The 19340-nt window shown below is 40.8% G+C and overlaps 1 protein-coding gene across 5 annotated transcripts in view; it reads right to left on the reverse strand.

Moving 5' to 3' along the window:
* Window positions 1-19340, reverse strand: part of prpf40a (PRP40 pre-mRNA processing factor 40 homolog A) — a 49285-nt gene that overhangs the window by 19889 nt on the left and 10056 nt on the right. For 4 of the 5 annotated variants that reach the window (XM_085986301.1, XM_085986304.1, XM_085986305.1 and 1 more), the window contains 11 exons: window positions 18817-18858; window positions 15828-15864; window positions 15233-15255; window positions 14089-14166; window positions 12975-13085; window positions 12518-12638; window positions 11251-11278; window positions 9580-9786; window positions 9075-9186; window positions 7160-7224; window positions 4018-4182 (listed from right to left, as the gene is read on the reverse strand). In XM_085986301.1, coding sequence (XP_085842427.1) covers window positions 4018-4182; window positions 7160-7224; window positions 9075-9186; window positions 9580-9786; window positions 11251-11278; window positions 12518-12638; window positions 12975-13085; window positions 14089-14166; window positions 15233-15255; window positions 15828-15864; window positions 18817-18858 — 989 coding nt within the window. The remainder of the gene's footprint in view (window positions 1-4017; window positions 4183-7159; window positions 7225-9074; window positions 9187-9579; window positions 9787-11250; window positions 11279-12517; window positions 12639-12974; window positions 13086-14088; window positions 14167-15232; window positions 15256-15827; window positions 15865-18816; window positions 18859-19340) is intronic. The other variant, XM_085986302.1, reaches the window with a different exon arrangement.

Here is a 19340-nt window from a genome sequence, read left to right on the forward strand (position 1 = left end):
ACAGTTGCTGAGCAGTTGCTTTGCATTTTGTCCAGCAAGCATCAACTACCACCTGGTGGCAGTGACATGCTATTAAACAATAATTATACTTTAAAACTTTTGATCGAAAGTTCTACCCCATAGATGCCTCCAACTTTACTTGCTACAATTGCTAAGACATATGCATGGGTTCTCTAATTGCAGTATATTGCACTTTTGCCATAATTTCTCAAACTCAAAAATGAAAATTAAACATAAAAAAAAAGTCTTTCCAAATTAAGAACAAAAAAGGCCTCCTTATATACTTGACAGGTTTCTATGCAATCCTATTACAGACTCTACCATCTCCTAATGTAACCAGGATATCAGCATGGCAGCAGTATAAAAAGCTGAGAATACTTAGAAACATAGAAGATAGGAGCAGGAGTAGGCCATTCGGCCCCTCGAGCCTGCTCCGCCATTCAATGAGATCATGGCTGATCATCCAAATTCAGTACCCTGTTCCTGCCTTCTCTCCCTATCCCTTGATCCCTTTAGCCTTAAGAAATATATCTAACTCCTTCTTGAATATATTTAATGAATTGGCCTCTAGGGCCTTCTGCGGTAGAGAATTCCACAGGTTCACCACTCTCTGGGTGAAGAAATCCCTCCTCATTTCTGTCCTAAATGGCCTACCCCTTATCCATAGGCCTACCCCTTATCCATAGACTGTGACCCCTGGTTCTGGACTCCCCGGCCATCGGGAACATCCTTCCTGCATCCAGTCTGTCCAGTCCTGTTAGAATTTTATAAGTTTCAATGAGATCCCCTCTCATTCTTCTAAACTCCAGCGAGTATAAGCTCAATCGACCCAATCTCTCCTCATATGTCATTCCTGCCATCCCAGGTATCAGCCTGGTGAATCTTCGCTGCACTCCCTCCATGGCAAGAGCATCCTTCCTCAGATAAGGCGACCAAAACTGCACACAACACTCGGATGTGGTCTCACCAAAGCCCTGTACAACTGCAGCAAGACATCCTCATTCCTGTACTTAAACCCTCTCGCTACGAAGGCCAACATACCATTTGCCTTCTTAACCGCCTGCTGCACCTGCATGCTTACCTTCAGCGACTGGTGCACAAGGACACCCAGGTCTCGTTGCACTTCCCCTTTTCCCAATCTATTGCCATTCAGATAATAATCTGCCTTCCTGTTTTTGACATCAAAGTGGATAACCTTGCATTTATCCACGTTATATTGCATCTGCCATGCTTCTGCCCAATCACCCAACCTGTCCAAATCATACTGGAGTTTCTCGGCATCCTCCTCACAGCACACACGCCCACCCAGCTTTGTGTCGTCTGCAAACTTGGAGATATTACATCCAATTCCCTCGTCTAGATCATTAATATATATTGTGAATAGCTGGGGTCTTAGGACCGATCCCTGCGGTACCCCACTAGTCACTGCCTGCCACTCGGAAAAAGACCCGTTTATTCCAACTCTTTGTTTTCTGTCTGCCAACCAGTTCTCTATCCAGGTCAATATCTTGCCCCCAATCCCATGTGCCTTAACTTTACACGCTAATCTCTTATGCGGGACCTTATCGAACGCCTTTTGAAAGTCCAAATACACCACATCCACTGGTTCTCCCTTATCTATTTTACCAGTTACATCCTCAAAAAATTCCAGTAGATTAATCAAGCACGATTTACCCGTTGTAAATCCATGTTGACTTTGTCTGATCCGGTCACTGTTTTCCAAGTGCTCTGCTATTACATCTTTTATAATGGACTCTAGCATTTTCCCCACTACCGATGTCAGGCTTACCGGTCTATAATTCCCTGTAATGAAGGTCCATTCACGTGGCAAGTAGTCATCAACAACTTAGCAATGAAATCAGCATTTACACACATTTTTTAAATAAACACTGGCCCGAGCTTTAAAGCGTAAAACACGTGACATTTTAGCAAAATGTTATAAGAACATATTAAATAAGAGCATGAGTAGGCCAGATGGCCCCTTGAGCTTGCTCCGCCATTCAATAAGATCATGGCTGATCATCCACCTCAACTCCACTTTCCTGCCCAATCTCCATATCCCTTGATTCCCCTAGAGTCCAAAAATCTATCTATCTCAGTCTTGAATATACTCAAAGACTCAGCCTCCACAGCCCTCTGCGGCAGAGAATTCCAAAGGTTCATAACCCTCCGAGTGAAGAAATTCCTCCTCATCTCAGTCTTAAATGGCCTACCCCTTATCCTAAGACTATGCCCCCTAGTTCTAGACACTCCAGCCAGGGGAAACAACCTCTCAAGCATCTACCCTGTCAATTCCCTTCAGAATCTTGTATGGTTCAATGAGATCACCGCCCATTCTTCTAAACTCCAGAGAGTATAGGCCCATTCTACACAATCTCTCATCATAGGACAGCCCTCTCATCCCAGGAATCAATCTAGTGAACCTTCATTGTACCGCCTCCAAGATAAGGAGACCAAAACTGTGCACAGTACTCCAGGTGTAGTCTCACCAAGGCCCTGTACAATTGTAGCAAGACTTCCATACTCTTATACTCCAACCCCCTTGCAATAAAGGCCAACATGCCATTTGCCTTCCTTATTGCTTGCTGTACCTGCATGCTAGCTTTCTGTGTTTCTTGCACGAGGGCACCCAAATCAACATTTGAAAGCTTCTCACCATTTAAAAAATATTGTTTTTCTATTCTTCCTACCAAAGTGAATAACCTCACATTTCCCTACATTATACTCCATCTGCCACGTTACTGCCCACTCACTAAGTCTATCTATATCCCTTTGCAGACACTTTGGGGGCGATTTTGCCAGTCCCGGGGAGGCGGGACTGCCAGGAAAATGGCAGAATCTGGGGGCGGGTACCCATCCCGCCCCCAACCCGCCTCTGTGCCATCTTCCCAGGAGGCGGGAAGGGGATTAGTGCCAATTAACTGCCTGTTAACAGGTAAGTTTTTTGGATAATCCCTATTTTGAGCCCTAAAGTGCGTCACTCGCTGATGTCACCAGTAACCGGCTTTCCCTTAATTAGCCTGCTAAGCCCGCTGGGTGGGCTTAACAAGATCAATCAAGGGAAAATAGCGTGGGTTGGCTGGACGTCGATGGAGGCGGGAATAAAACCCGACAAGCAGCAGTCCCGCCTCCATCACGTCCCCATTGGCAAAATCACCCACTTTGTGTTCTCCTCACAGCTTACTGTCCCACCTAGCTTTGTACCATCAGCAAACTTGGATACATTACACTCGGTCCCTTCATCTAGGTCATTAATATAAATGTTAGTGAACAAAAGAACTGTGCTCCTTAACTTCTTCATTTTTGGTAGTAGAATTGATAATACTACCAAAATTGATTGCCAGGAAACTGTCAAACATTAAAAAATATATATACTACAAGCAAAGTAGCAATTCCAGTGCCTCACCTAGATCACAATTCAACCATGAACTGAATGAAATAACTGCAGTTTCATATTCTTGCCTACTTGCAGTATGATCCTCCAGTTACATAGGCAATTATGTGGGATGGTGAAAAACATTACAACTACAGCGTCTGTCATTTTCCCCTGCTGACATGAAGGGAGGGTTTAGGGAATTTATTTACTAATTATTTACATTTAGAATAATCTTCTTTAAAAATGTATTTTAATTGGACTAATTTTCTTTCTTTAACCTACTTTTCAATTTTGTGAAGGTTTACTCGACATTCTAATAAAAATGGTTTATAAACAGATTTCGCAGAAGCCATTGGTTTGTGTGAATATAAAATGGATTGATATTACCAAACCACAGAAAAAATTTACATAACATAACCATTAGGCAGCTTCCTTCGCCACAGGGGAATAAACATCTTCATTACCACTGTCAACAAGATTACAAAGCAGAATTTATTACAAAAAACATGCGCCTTATTCAGGGTAAGGAACTGAACAGTACTGTAAAAATGGCAAACAGAATAGAACTCATCTGTAGGATCACCATTATAACTTACAATATTTGATAAATTGTTTACATAATCGTGATAGAGTAACTGTACCTGTATCTGGTAGTAGATGTCATTTTTTCATGGTTTTCAAGAAATCGCTGAAAATTTTCTTTTGCTTCTTTGTAGCGGAGCCTGGCTTCTTCTTTCTCTTCTTTTTCAGTCTGTATTTTATATGCATTAAATGCTTGCTTCTTTTCACTTAGTTTTGGTAATGCACTGCATGGTTCAAAGAATAAGGTTAGTTACAATTGGCAAACAGTGGTGAAGGAATTAAAATACAAGATACCACCAGAACAATGAGTTTAACAAACCAGTTCACCAAGACTGCAAAATAATTGAAACAGCACATTTCATATTTTGGCCACATTAGCACTAAAAAATAAATAGTGATTCTTACCATCAAAATTTTAAAACATCTCTAGTAAAAAAAAAATGAATAGTATCAGGCAAAAACAAAATGATTGAAAATGAGTAATTAACTGAAAAGGTATCCAAATAAGTTGATGTTATGTGGAGAAAGAAGAAATCAAACTGGTAAACTGAAGTTGATAGTTTGGAGGGGGTAGAGAAAAAGAAACATTAAATTCACATACAGCCGTTGATGTAGTGTATTTTAATGATTTTAATATAACATTTGCATGTTAATTAGATATCCATACACCACGTTTCCCCATGCCATTAGTGCTCATATTTTTTTTTAAGTTCAAACCAACAAGTTTATTTATTTTAAATAAAAGCAGAAAATGCTGGAAATACTCAGCAGGCTTTTAATTGAGAAAATTCATATTTTTTGGTTATCAAGCTATGACGGTTTAGCCTGACCTGCTGAGTATTTCCAGCATTTTCTGATTTTATTTCAGATTTCCAGCATCCGTAGTACTGTATTTTGCTTAAATTAATTAATTTTTAAGTTGTTCTCTTAATGTGGTACTAATTGTGATAAACTTTCAAGATTGAAAACTTAACCTTCCCTCGGAGCTTCTGCTGTAACCCTAATACACTCCAAGGTATCACCTTTCGACCAATATATGGATTTGCTTTTAGAACCTAGTAATAGTATTTTTTTCATAGCTTGATAACAAAAAAAATGAACTTCTTCTATTAAGAAACAGTGACTGGAGGCAAGTGGAACAAAACTGCAAAAGGTTTTCATTTAAAATAAGCATGTTATACAAATCCAACATTTACATTTTTTCCTCCTTGTACATGCTAAATGGCTTGGTCACATCTTTCATTTTTATTACATTCTCTCTGATTGCTTGGCACAAACAACTGAGCAGCAGCTCTTAAATTTTTTTTTAAGCATTCAACAGCTAGCGTAAGCCAATGAGTAGCAGTAACTCACAAACTCATTAGCCCGTAAACAGAAAAACAAATTCCAACCCACCATCATGTATGCTTACCTTGACAGATGGAACAACTGCACATGTCCCTCATGAGGACAGTAGGAGAAAGAAAAATAAATACTCTCCCCTACCTGTTTAAGATGCTGCTAGTCAAGATCCCAGCGGAGTAATTCAGAGATCTCAACAGGCATAGGAAGAATGGGAGGCAAGATGCCATAAAATATGCCACAAAAATCTTGAAGTCCCCAAATATAAAGGAGGATTCAGCGTCTTAATCTCAGCATTTATTGGACAGTCCAACTCCAGAGTATTATGACCTAGAATTCAGACTGACAACACAACTCATGGCTGAGTATGGAGAAGAGTGCCTCCAAAACAACCACCCTCCCAACACAAAGCCTGCCTTTCATATAGCCCAGAGAATGCCAAGGAAACACCTCACAGTCGTAACGCAATCAGCCCTACACAACTCCAACCCCCCCCCCAGGGCTTACCAGCTTTCGCCCCAATCTGGTGCCAGAGAACTCCTCGCCACATTCGCCATATGAGGATTCTGAACCTGCCATGAGAAAGGCATCACCAGGCTGGACCAACTCCTTGACAAGGGCCACATTATCTACATACTTCATCTCAACTGACATGACTAATAACAATAATTCCAAATTAAACACTTTCCCTAGGACTCGACCACACTGAAAAAACTCCAACGTGAGGCACCTCCGCCATAGCAGAACTGTTTCCAACAGACGCTGCTCACAAATACATTTCTAGCCTCCAGTGACAACACTCATTGGCTGTAAAGCACTTTGGGATGTCCAGTGGTCTTTCTTTCTTTCTCCAGATCAAAAGGCAACACAGGAAGCCTGAGGGGCCTAGGAATGAGACCCTGGTCACCACAGAGGAAGAATGGAGACAGTTATGGAAACAGACCCTCACAACTATAGGCAAATGTAGGACATGGCTTAGGGTAATACATAAAGTGTGCCCCACAGATGATCAATAAATTCCACCCCTCCCTGGTGAATAACTACTGGAGGGGCTGCAATTTAAAAGGCACATAAATGCACGTGTTCTGGTGCCTCACATTCAGCTGTTCTAGACAGCAGTCTGGGAAGCCACAGAGAACACAATACAGCATTCCTGCAGACCTAGACCTGTGCCTATTGGGCTGACACACTGATGATCATGCCCCACTAGCAATATCACTAGTGCATCAAGGACCATTAGCAATATCCCTAGTGTATCGATCACTGCCAGCTGTAAGATGATGTTTTCCTTCCCCTCCTATGGAGAAAAACAACACCAGTTGGTATAGGTAATGCACAGGATTTTCCCGCAGTCCTTTCTTGGAAGCTAGAACATCCCAGCACATTCCCAGACTGCCTCCAGGAAGATAAGAACAAAGCAACTTGGAACATAGCCACCGGCCAACAAAGATTTTCTTCCATTTCATTGGCCCCTATAGCCCCATGTGGGGCAATGATCTAACCTGAGACACAATCTAGGCAGGCAGAATCCTCTTGACCCAGCAGAACTGGAGGAATGACATCAAATTCTGAACCCCCAAAAAGTGTGGGTCTGTGTGTGCATAACTGTACCAACAACCTGAATATGTCAATGTATTGTAGGTACCGTGGGACAGAAATCTCAGGAAGTTCACAAATGTATGTATATATTCTTTTCTCTGACCATTTTGGTTTATTTAAAAATATATTTTTTAGTTTTCCACTGCAAGTCACATAGCTTTGCTTTCATTTAGTTACACATTAAAAAAAAGCAGCTATTTAATTAGGATTTTATTGAGCAGAGGGTCACAAAAGATTAAATCGAAAAGTTTTGAAACTTACCTATACCTCGGATCATTTATAATCATCTTCATTGCTTGCTCCCAAGAGGCATTAGACTGAACACCCTAAAGAAACAGGTAACATCTGAGATTAAATGCAAATATTTTACTGAAGTTATATGTCTAACTGAAAACAAGTTGTGGATAAACCATTCCTCTCTCCAACTGAACATTGGGAAAACTGCATCTATCTTCCAAAAACACTACCCTTACCCTCTGACTCCATTCCTCTCCCCAGCTGCTTGCTTAGGTTGAATTACAAATTGCAAGATAAATACAAATGAGGGATGCTATTCATCCCATTTTAGCTCATCCATCCAGAATAAAGAAAATCTTACCCCTTTCCTCCCCACCCATTACATCATCTGTTTCTCAAATAAGTCGATAATGCTTGGCTGCACACGCCTACCTGGAAGCTCATGCCAAGTGTCAATCTCTTATTGTTTGAAAAATTATTTGCTAACAATTCCCAAATTTCCCATTCACTAATTTTAGCTTATGCCTTCTTGTTCTAGCTTCCTGTCATACCTTGAAACAGTACTCCAGATTAACCTAATGTATGGCATTGAATACATGCATCTCATGTAATCTGCAGGATCTACTCTCAGGATGGCTCCTTTCAAAGCTGAAGAGCCCCAGTTTCTCCAGTCTTTAGTTGTAAATTCACCTTTTGGCACTAGGGATATGCCTCATGGTTCTTCTCTGCACTGCCTCCAGGGCTGAATGTCTCAACAGCCAAAAAAACTGTACTCAAGGTGGGGTTTAATCAGACCATTGTACATTTTTAATATGACATCTTGTATTCAGTCCTATAAAAATGCAAGTTGTTGTTGGTAGCTCTAATCATATAAATAAAGAATTTTATGTCGCTACGATCTACTATACCTGAAAGTGGATTACTCAATACTGCTGGCAAACTGGCAAGAATTTTAATTAATTCTCTAACTTATAGGCACGTAATGTTATTTATTTAAAAAATTGGGTAGACTATTGAAGAGAACATTGCAGCAGAAATTAAAGTGATCCAAGAAACTACCCGAGGCTGCAAGGTAATTTATTTTACAAGATTAAGTCAACGAGTTCCAACTGTTGTAACGTGTTCAAAGCCAGAAAAATGTGTACCCTATGCTGATTCAGTCACTGTTAGACTCTAAAATAAAATCTTTCCACTGACATCGATAAACCCACTGATTGTCACAACTACCTAATTATACTTTTCCCACCCCGGTTCCTGTAAGATCTTCATTCCTTTCTCCCAGTTTTTCTCTCTCCATTACATCCGCTGCAGAGTTTCTGGATTGTACTTTTTCTTCAGCTGAAGCATCCTCTCCACCGGTGAGGGGAAACAGAATCCTTGACTGGGTGTGTCCCATTTTCTGAAGGGACCGTTCTCTCTGTAATGCCATAGTTCATTCTTCCATCACCCCTACCACCTGCTCTCCTTCCCCTGGCATCATCCCATGCAAGCACAGGATATGCAATCATTTCCCATTCAAGTGTCCCAAACACTCCTTCCAGGGGAGACTGCGATTTACTTATACTTCCTTCAATCTAGTATTCGATATTTCCCCGCTCACGGTGCATTCTCCTCTACAGTGGGGTGGGTTGGTAACCAAAGGAAACAGATTTAAGATGATTGGCAAAGGAGGGGGAAAGGTGTTTTTTTTTTTTAAGCAGTGAGTTATGATCTAGAATGCACTGTCTGAAAGGGTGATGGAAGCAGATTCAATTGTAACTTTCAAAAGAGAATTGGATACATACTTGAAAAATAAATATGTGCAGCACTATGGGGAGTGAGACTAAATAGATAGCTCGCTGAAAAAACTAAATGGAAATGTACATGTTTTAAAAAGATGGAGCTTGTTACAGATAACTAAGTTTTATAAATGATTAAAATACCATTGCTCAACCAATACCTTTTCTTTTAATAGTTCTTTAAACGCTTGTTTTGCCTCCTCTTTTGTGTTCCAGGTATAAGTTTTCCTGACGGGCTCTTTTTTCACCTCCTCCTCTTTTTTTGGAATATCACTAAGGAAAAATAAGTTACAGAAATGAGTATTACAACAAAACACTCAACTTATTTTAAAATAATTTTAGAACATTTTTGAAGCATGGGGGAATTAGCTGAATTTACTAATTATTTCACCCCCAGACATTTTACATTAATATGGTTGATTTATTATTGTTTGAACAATAAGCCTCGCATTACAACTAGAAATCAAGTCGGCCACTGAGACATCATAGCCACAGAAATACTTTTTAGAAATTGAACAAAAAAAAATTGATTTGTAGCATAAATCTATAAATAAGGTTTTTGTTTTTAAGCAAGGTACATTTTCAATCATACATTTAAAACGATAAACTGCAAAATGTTAGACAATTCAGCTAGATTACAATCATGTGGAGAAAGTTAAAGCATACTTTTCTTGAATCTCCTGCTTTGTCACTTCTTCTACTGGCTGAGAAATGATTTCTACAGGCTCAGGCTCAGGCTGCTCAACTGCTAATGTTTGCTGCTTTTCATTATCATCAGTGGTTGTAACTTCATTCTCAATAACCTCCACTGGGGTGGTCGTTGTTGCCTCTTGAATAGAGGTTGATACAGTGGATAGGGAAGCCTCCTTCACTCTGTTGAAAATATGTATTAGAAGATTTAGATTAATATCCATTAACTAAATATTTATTTTGATTTCACACACATATATATGAAGCCTGAGATAGGCTCAGTTTAATATAGAATTACATCTAAAGGTTACTAAAATTGTCATTTTGCAACCACAGAATTTTTAATGACAAAGTACCTACCAATAACATCTCACCTTTGCTAAAGCTGCCAGGTAACTGACCTCTAAGAGTTGTATGTGAGCAGGAAAACCAAACATACATCCAATTTCTTCATTCAACAACCTAGCTGAGATCAGGAATTGTGAGTCTGAACACCTGTCCCCACATTCTATGACCCAGCATGTTATCACAGAATTAAATGCATTGTAGTGATATAAAATAACAAATGTTAAAAAGATAACCATTTATACTTTGAAGGCATTTTGAAAACATAACGTAAGAAATAGGAGCAGGACTAGGCCATATGGTCCCTTGAGCCTGCTCCGCCATTCAATAATTTATGGCTGATCTTCTACATTCTACGCCAAGAGACTGTTCAACGTGGTCCACTCAATGCTAAAACACTGCATAATTTCAGCAACCAAGTGGTAATCCTCTAACACTGTCATCAAAAGACCATTTCTTATGAACAAACCAACTGGTGAATGCACACACGGGTTAGGATTGCAGTAATAGATTATGCACTACAATGCTTTTTAGGCTTAGACATGTTGCACTTGATCAACTACAATTTCCTTCCACTGTACTAGGTTTCTGAAAAACTATCAGCAAGACTAGAAATTATTGATTACATTTTCAAATCACCTAACTTGATCCATTGACCATATTAGAGTAACAACAGAAAACGCTGGAAAAACTCAGCAGGCCAGGGCAGCATCCATGGAGAGAGAAACAGAGTTAACGTTTCAGGTCGATTACCTTTCATAAGAACTGACGAAAGGTCATCGACCTGAAACGTTAACTCCGTTTCTCTCTCCATGGATGCTGCCTGGCCTGCTGAGTTTTTCCAGCGTTTTCTGTTGTTATTTCGGATTTCCAACAGTATTTTGCTATCGTACCATATTAGAGTACCTGCCATAAAAGGTTAGTTGTCTTCCCTGATTTCATTTAGAACAATTATTAAAACAATATAATTTTACTTGAATTGAATAAAGCACTTGCATATTTTCAAAGAAAGTCCTGCAAAAAACAGTGTACAATTGTGCTTTTGCATTCCATTACCAATTTAAACAATTCCAACAAAGAGCCCATCATTTACTAAAGTCTAATACTTCAATTTTAGCAAATAAATGCATAATGGAAGAAACTATTTAATGTAAACCTTTCAATGGGAGTTCTTAAATATCTCAACATTACAGAAAAAAATCATAACTGCCTGATTTGCACATTTTCAAAAAGCTGATTCTTAAAAGTTGATTCCCAATAGGATTGATTTTAGAACACTTTGAAATGATGTTTGGAACATACCCATTTTCTTCCTCAGCTTTGATCATTTCTGTCGAAAAATAAAAAACAGCATCTGATTGATTTACTTTTGAAAACGGTTGAACACAGTATGCTATTCCTTCACAGTATAGATTATGATGCAGTATTTGATAATAAAAATAGCTTTTTAAGGATACAAATCAGTCAGCTGCGCCTGCTTTATTAAAATATAGATAGAAGCTTCTACCATAAACTCTAGATACATTTTATTGTTAAGCAGAAAACCTTCCTTTGATAAATTTAACTGACTTAAATAAATTATTCAAAATTTAGAGCTTGTTCATATGATTTGACTAAATAATTTAAGTTTAGAAACCTGCAACAGCAACTACAATAATCTGAAATTTAGCATAAACCACAACTTTTTAACAGCAAAATTGATAAAACAATCATGAAGAAAAATGGTCACTTTACAAGCGGCAAAGGTTAAAAAAAACTTTTCCTATTAATGTCTGCACCCTCATTTATGGGCAACAGCTACAACAGTTCAACAATGGAATTTCAGTTGCTACCTCACCAAATACTCTTTCAGCTACTAATTATTTTATCAAGTGAAAAATAAAGTGCATCAAGTGTGCGGATTTAAATTTGATGTTACAATTCTGGCTTCCCTCACCCCCAATACTTTTGTGTTCACAAATTACAGCTTTCATTAACATCCCAAAACTTGCATCTTTTTCTATATTTGTTTGAGTTACTATAATCCAACTTTATAATTAAACCTGGATTGTATTAAGTCACTCGGTGAAGAATACGCGAGATGCCGACAACACACTGTCACCTCGGAAAGCAAAAAAAAATACATACCACTAGACTATACAGCTAAAACTACTTTCCAAGTTTGATTTACAAATAGCAATATTTTCAACTGCTGTCCTTAATTAACTAATTGCTTCAATACTACTTTACACCAATAAAAATTCAAGCTTTAATTACAGAAATGATCATGTGCTATCCAAGTTCTTTGATGGAATTTCCTAGTTATAAGAAAACATGTTGGTGACGAGAAACCGTGATTCTTTTTAGCAGGAGTGAGATCACAATATTTACTTGAATCAGTAGTTTTCATGAGTGTTAGGCCAATCATAGCTGTCAAAGTGCAAATGCAGCATGATTAACAACATCACTGTTGTGTTTGTGCATGTTGCTTTGAAAAAAGCAAAATTCAACTGGAATTCTTTTCCTTTTTGTTAAAGAAATGGTTTTAAAATGTGATGCAGTTTTCACAGAAACTATTAAAGCATTTTACCTTCAAGCTCCTCCAATTCTTTGGGTTTTGTCCATCGAGACTCTTTTGTTTGAGAATTATAATAATAGGGTTTCCCAGTATCAGACTTGTATTCTTTCCAAGGACACTTTGATAGCAATTGCTTAAAATAAAAGAGCATTCTTACATTAATATCTGAATTCATACAATGGTCCATCACTTAATTTTACAGAACAAAGATCTCCTCTTTACTTTGTGATAAAACATTGTAAAATAATGCTGTACTACAAAATCAAACATTCATTCTTTTTATTTAATTAATAAATAATTTGATGAAAATGAAGGTACATTAAGAGGAATTGTGTAAAAGATCTATATTGAAATTAGGAACAAGTAAAAATAAACTCTCGTTCAAAGTCCCCCCACCCGCCACCCTTCAACAAACAATTTAACAGGCTTATTCTCCCATATTAGATATATCCAAGTCATCTCCTCACACCTCTGCATGTGATTTCAGCTCATCTGGCTTCTCCCATGTGGACTGTTTTGTCTCAGAATTGTAGAAATAGGTCCTTCCATCTGGAGATTTGTGTTCAGTCCAAACAGACTTCTGAAAGGACAAGTTGTGATATTAAATAAAAATGTCATACAATAAAATAGATATCCAAATAAATATAGTAAGAGGACCATATGTCAAGGAATAATACAGGATAGCTTGATTTTCTGTTGTGATTGAAAATTTGTACTTGGGAGAAATTGTAAATTTTTAAAAGTTCTTAATGGTTTGACATAGTAGACATTTACCTACACCACACACTTGTCTACATTAATACAGCCTTTCACCTCAACATTCTCAAGATAGAACAAAAGAGTAAAGGTGTAGACCTTTACATCACTGTTTTTGCCATGCTACAGATTGACCAAGAAGCATGGTGATGGAGCAAGATGGACAAAGACTTAGCAGTTCCCCCAAATAACAGCTCCTTTAATGTTCGAGGATGGGCAGGACAATAAAGAGTTCCAGCAGTTTGTCTACGCAGTTCTAGCCTTAGCACAGTAGTATCATTCTCGCCTGAACTAGGTCATAGGTTCAAGCCCCTCCCTCTCAAGACTTGGGCAGATCATCGAGACTGACACTACAGTACAGTACTGAGGGATTACTGCACTGTGGGAGACATTAAACACAGATGGTCACAAAAGAGGCCATAACATTATTCAAAGCAATGTAGGAGAGTTCTCCTGATGTCCTGGTCAACATTGATCCCTCAATCAGCACCATCAAAAACATATTAACTGCCATTTGTTGGATCTTTATGCTGCATTTACCTACAACAGTGATTACACCTCAAAAGTAATTTATTGTCTGTAAAGGGCGTTGAAACATCCTGAGTACATGAAAGGTACATAAATCCAAGTTATGTCTTCACTCAATACCCAATTTCTGAGCCAAGTTGGAGTTTGACTAACTTAGGTCAATTTTAAACAGCAGGTGAACACTTGTACTTTTTGGTATTCTTCAAGAAACCATGATTAAATTCTGCATAGAATTTTGAAATACTGACAATTTAAATAGATGTGTTTACTGAAAATTAAAATATGTCACAGCTCCATACCTTCTTGGGCTGCTCTTCGCCAGAAGATTCACTAGCAGTAGAAATTTGCTGAGCGCTAGAAACTGTAGGATTTGTAACCTGAAAAACATTAGTTCCTTAGTCTTTCCAATAGAAAAAAATTATTTCGAAAAAGATACACTTTACTTCAGAGATTTGTGAATCTATAAACTAAAACACAACTTTTTTTTAAAAAAACCTAAAATTTAAATAATGGTGGTGTTCCGTGCAACCTGGCGTATCATTTTAAGATCAAAAGATCACGTTACTGTGCCTTCCTGAGGTCAATTAAAGGCTGATTACTATGATGGGTAGCACGGTGGCATAGTGGTTAGCACTGTTGCCTCACAGCGCCAGGGACCCGGGTTCGAATCCGGCCTCGGGTGACTGTCTGTGTGGAGTTTGCACATTCTCCCCGTGTTTGCGTGGGTTTCCTCCGGGTGCTCCGGTTTCCTCCCACAGTCCAAAGATGTGCGGGTTAGGTTGATTGGCTATGATAAATTGACCCTTAGTGTTAGGGGGATTAAATACGTGGGGTTACGGGGATAGGGTGGGATATGTGTTGGTGTAGGGGTTACGGGGATCGGGTGGGATATGTGTCGGTGCAGGCTCGATGGGCCGAAATGGCCTCTATCTGCACTGTGGGGTTTCTGTGATTCTGTGATGCAGATCCTTCAGTCAATTAGAGGTCTAAAGAAACTAGCAGTGAAATGACTGGAATTTATATGACTGGCACATCTCAAAATATATAACACCTGTGATTAAAAATAAATGTCTTATAGTGTGGAAGTATTTCCCAAACAAGACTACTAAATCGACCGATTGCAATTGCACGCATATTTCCGCGTTATAGAAAAATTAAATGCTTTCTTCAAACCACTTAAGTATATTTTGAGACGAGCAGCCATACCCTTAACATTATAATAGTTATGCTAATCCAGGCAATGCAATACAGCATATGTTTTGGGAAGAGAGTGAAAGAAGATAGGAGGGAGAAAAAAGCAGAAATTTGTACAGATACAAGAGTAGAATTAGAAGAGGATTTTTTTTTTTTTTTTTTTTTTTTTTTTTTTTAAAAAGGTAGGGAAAAGCAGCAGGACATTTAAAAAGGGGTAGGAAAAAGCAGCAGCCATGCATAGCTACTCACCTGAACAATAGTGGCTGAAGGAGCTGGAAAAGAGAGTTAAGATACATCAGAATAAGCATTGGATTGTTCAAAATCAATATTATGCTATGATGTGGAGAAGTGCGGTATATTTAATTAAGTATATTATAACAAAGTATTTTCAGTACAAATATTTTGATAGCATTGTCTCAATTCTCTGCCATGCTAGTTCTTGTGCACTGGAGAGAGTCTCAACACATCAACTGGAATATAATTCTACATTTACTAAATAAAAAGGCAATAATAGTTTGTTACATTTCTAGTTCTGAAGATTTCAGGTTAGGATTGAGGTTTTGCATAATTGCAGGCAAAATAAAATCTTTACAAATTATTTATCATAGGTCTCTTTTACAAATTCTATTCCTTCAAGATAAAATACGGTGTTCTGTTCGGAGAATATAACCACACTATTTTTGCTTAAATCACATGTAAACATGAGTGTAACAATTTGGAGCTATCCAAATTGATGCATTATGAAATACAATCTCTTGACATGAATTATTGGTTTATCTTTACATTCATGTCACTATATAAAATTTCAACACTGGTAACAGGACATTAAAATAAGTGCACTTGCCTGATGTTACTTCTGTGACTGTAGTGCTAACTCCTGGCTGTTGGTGAAAAAAGGAATTACATATATTTATTTCAAAATTACACGTGCACTAATTACATGACTATTTTACAATTGCATGGAAAGTGTATTATAAATTGATAAGGGACAATTCATAGAATATTCTATCATTACAGACAACAGAGATAGAAAAAAATGAAGGAAAATAGGAGTTATGCAGAGAGGAAAATTATAATGGAAGAGAAGTACCGAGAGTTAAATACAAAGAGAAGGAAAGCGAGGGCGCGGGACGGGAGGGCGGTGGCGCGGGCCGGGGAGGGAGAGACCCGGGGTGGGCGACAGCATGGGCCAGAGAGACAGCGAGCGAGCAAGCCAGCTAGATGGAGAGCGGGCGAGACGGAGAGCGAGCGAGCTAGGCAGACAGCGTGAGAGAGAAAACGAACTAGAGAGAGCGAGCGAACTAGAGAGAATGCGAGCTAGAGAGAGCGAGTTCCAGCTAGAGAGCGCGTGCCAGAGAGAGAGCACTCCAGAGAGAGTGAGAGCTCGAGCGAGAGAGAGCTCCAGAGCGAGAGAGAGAGCTCCAGAGAGAGCGCTCCAGAGAGAGCTCCAGAGAGAGAGAGAGCGCCAGAGAGAGCGAGAGCTCCAGAGAGAGCGAGAGCGATAGAGAGCTCCAGAGAGAGCGCGAGAGAGCGCGAGAGAGAGCGAGAGCGATAGAGAGCTCGAGAGCTCCAGAGAGAGCGAGAGCGAGCGAGAGAGAGCTCCAGAGAGAGAGCTCCAGAGAGAGAGCTCCAGAGAGCGATAGAGAGCTCCAGAGAGCGAGAGAGATTGATCGCGCTCCAGAGAGAGCGAGAGAGATTGATCGCGCTCCAGAGAGAGCGAGCTCCAGAGAGAAAGAGAGCTCCAGAGAGAAAGAGAGCTCCAGAGAGAGAGAGAGCTCCAGAGAGAGAGCTCCAGAGAGAGAGAGAGCTCCAGAGAGAGAGAGAGCTCCAGAGAGAGCTCCAGAGAGAGAGAGCTCCAGAGAGAGAGAGCTCCAGAGAGAGAGCTCCAGAGAGAGAGAGCTCCAGAGAGAGAGAGAGAGCTCCAGAGAGCTAGCGCTCCAGAGAGCGAGCGCGCCAGAGAGAGAGAGCGAGCGCGCCAGAGAGAGCGAGCGCTCCAGAGAGGGAGATCGCTCCAGAGAGAGAGTGACACAGAGAGGGAGAGAGAGATCGCTCCAGAGGGAGAGAGAACGAGAGAGCGCTCCAGAGAGACATCTCGCTCCAGAGAGCGAGCGAGAGCTCGAGAGAGAGAGATCGCTCCAGGGGCAGGCCGGATGGGGAGGCGGGGGGCCAGAGAGAGGGGGGGCGGGGGCCAGAGAGAGGGGGGGGTGCGGGGGCCAGAGAGAGGGGGGGGCGGGGGCCAGAGGGGGGGGGGGGCGGGGGCCAGAGGGGGGGGGGGGCGGGGGCCAGAGGGGGGGGGGGCGGGGGCCAGAGAGGGGGGGGGGCGGGGGCCAGAGAGGGGGGGGGTGCGGGCCGGAGAGAGCGAGAGATGGAAGATGGAGAGAGCGAGAGATGGAGAGAGCGCGAGCGCGAGAGAGCGCGAGCGCGAGAGAACGCGAGCGAGCGAGAAAGCGAGCGAGCGAGAAAGCGAGCGAGCGAGAAAGCGAGCGAGAGAGATAGCGAGCGAGAGCGAGCGAGGGAGAGCGAGCGAGGGAGAGCGAGCGAGGGAGAGCGAGGGAGAGCGAGCGAGCGAGAGAAAGCGAGCGAGAGAAAGCGAGCGAGAGAAAGCGAGCGAGAGAAAGCGAGCGAGAGAAAGCGAGCGAGAGAAAGCGAGCGAGAGAAAGCGAGCGAGAGAAAGCGAGCGAGAAAGCGAGCGCGAGAGCGAGAGAGAGCGAGCGAGCGAGAGAAAGCGAGCGAGAGAGAAAGCGAGCGAGAGAGAAAGCGAGCGAGAGAGAAAGCGAGCGAGAGAGAAAGCGAGCGAGAGAGAAAGCGAGCGAGAGAGAAAGCGAGCGAGAAAGCGAGCGAGAGAGAAAGCGAGCGAGAGAGAAAGCGAGCGAGAGAGAAAGCGAGCGAGAGAGAAAGCGAGCGAGAGAGAAAGCGAGCGAGAGAGAGAGAAAGCGAGCGAGAAAGCGAGCGAGAGAAAGCCAGCGAGAGAGAAAGCCAGCGAGAGAGAAAGCCAGCGAGAGAGAAAGCCAGCGAGAGAGAAAGCCAGCGAGAGAGAAAGCCAGCGAGAGAGAAAGCCAGCGAGAGAAAGCCAGCGAGAGAAAGCCAGCGAGAGAAAGCCAGCGAGAGAAAGCCAGCGAGAGAGAGAAAGCGAGAGAGAGAAAGCGAGAGAGAGAAAGCGAGAGAGAAAGCGAGAGAGAGAAAGCGAGAGAGAGAAAGTGAGAGAGAGAGAGAAAGCGAGAGAGAGAGAGAAAGCGAGAGAGAGAGAGAAAGCGAGAGAGAGAGAGAAAGCGAGAGAGAGAGAGAAAGCGAGAGAGAGAGAGAAAGCGAGAGAGAGAGAGAAAGCGAGAGAGAGAGAGAAAGCGAGAGAGAGAGAGAAAGCGAGAGAGAGAAAGCGAGAGAGAGAGAGAAGGCAAAAGAAGAATGTGTAACCCACAGGAGATCTGCTGATTTTTTTTTTTAATGCAATATTAGAAGTTGCACTCCAGTTTTCTGGCTTAATGACCATGTCAGCTAGCTACACAAGAGAAAGATCTTGCTCGGTGGACATGCTGGGTAATAAGAAGAGGAAATACCCTTTGTGGGATTGGAAAGAAAGAACCTTCAGGGGAGCGAAGGGAAGAGAGAGATAACCTGTTTAGCAGAGGAGGATTGAGGAGAACCCCTGTTGCAGGTAGGGGGAAATCTGTGATGCTTGTTCACGTTAGCAGGCCCACGTTAAAAAAAAGACTATTGTAAAATAGGAAATAAAAGCTTAAGATTCATTAAGATTAGAGTTGAAAAATAGACCAAATGTCTTCAAATAAATAATAATTTCAATAAGAGAGCAACTGTACAAAAAATTATACACATACTATTAGCCAAGAAGTACCAAGAAGACTTTTTGCTTGTTTTTGCTGGTGAAATAAAGGAAACAATATGTAATCTCAAGTGCTGTTGGTAATATCTTCCATAAATCATCAGTTATTTATCAAGAATATTCTGTAGCGTTTTTCTTCCTAACCTGCAATGGAAACTTTTTAAAAAACAATGCTAGTTTCATACAGTTTATTTCTTCTAAAATTTTTAGTTCTTGAAACAAAATTGTGTGACCTGTAATACAATAGAGAGAAAAGGTGCAGTTTAGGCTGCATATGGTACACAAACTATGCAAAAAAAATCACTTATTGGAAGTGAACACAATAACTATATAGATGTTGATTAGAATTTGTTATCTCTCGTGGACTCAACTGAAGAGCTTGACATTATGGGTGCCTGAATACTGAAATGGTATTAGTGGGAAGCTGTCGCTCAGGGCATTTGCACAATGCCTCCAAGCATCCCTATTGCCAACCATGCTTCCAAATCTTTTCGCACCCACTTAAACGTACCCTGAAGA

The sequence above is a fragment of the Somniosus microcephalus genome, chromosome 4 (assembly GCF_052327205.1).
Source record: "Somniosus microcephalus isolate GS21.2 chromosome 4, FLI_Smic_1.0, whole genome shotgun sequence".
Taxonomy (NCBI): domain Eukaryota; kingdom Metazoa; phylum Chordata; class Chondrichthyes; order Squaliformes; family Somniosidae; genus Somniosus; species Somniosus microcephalus.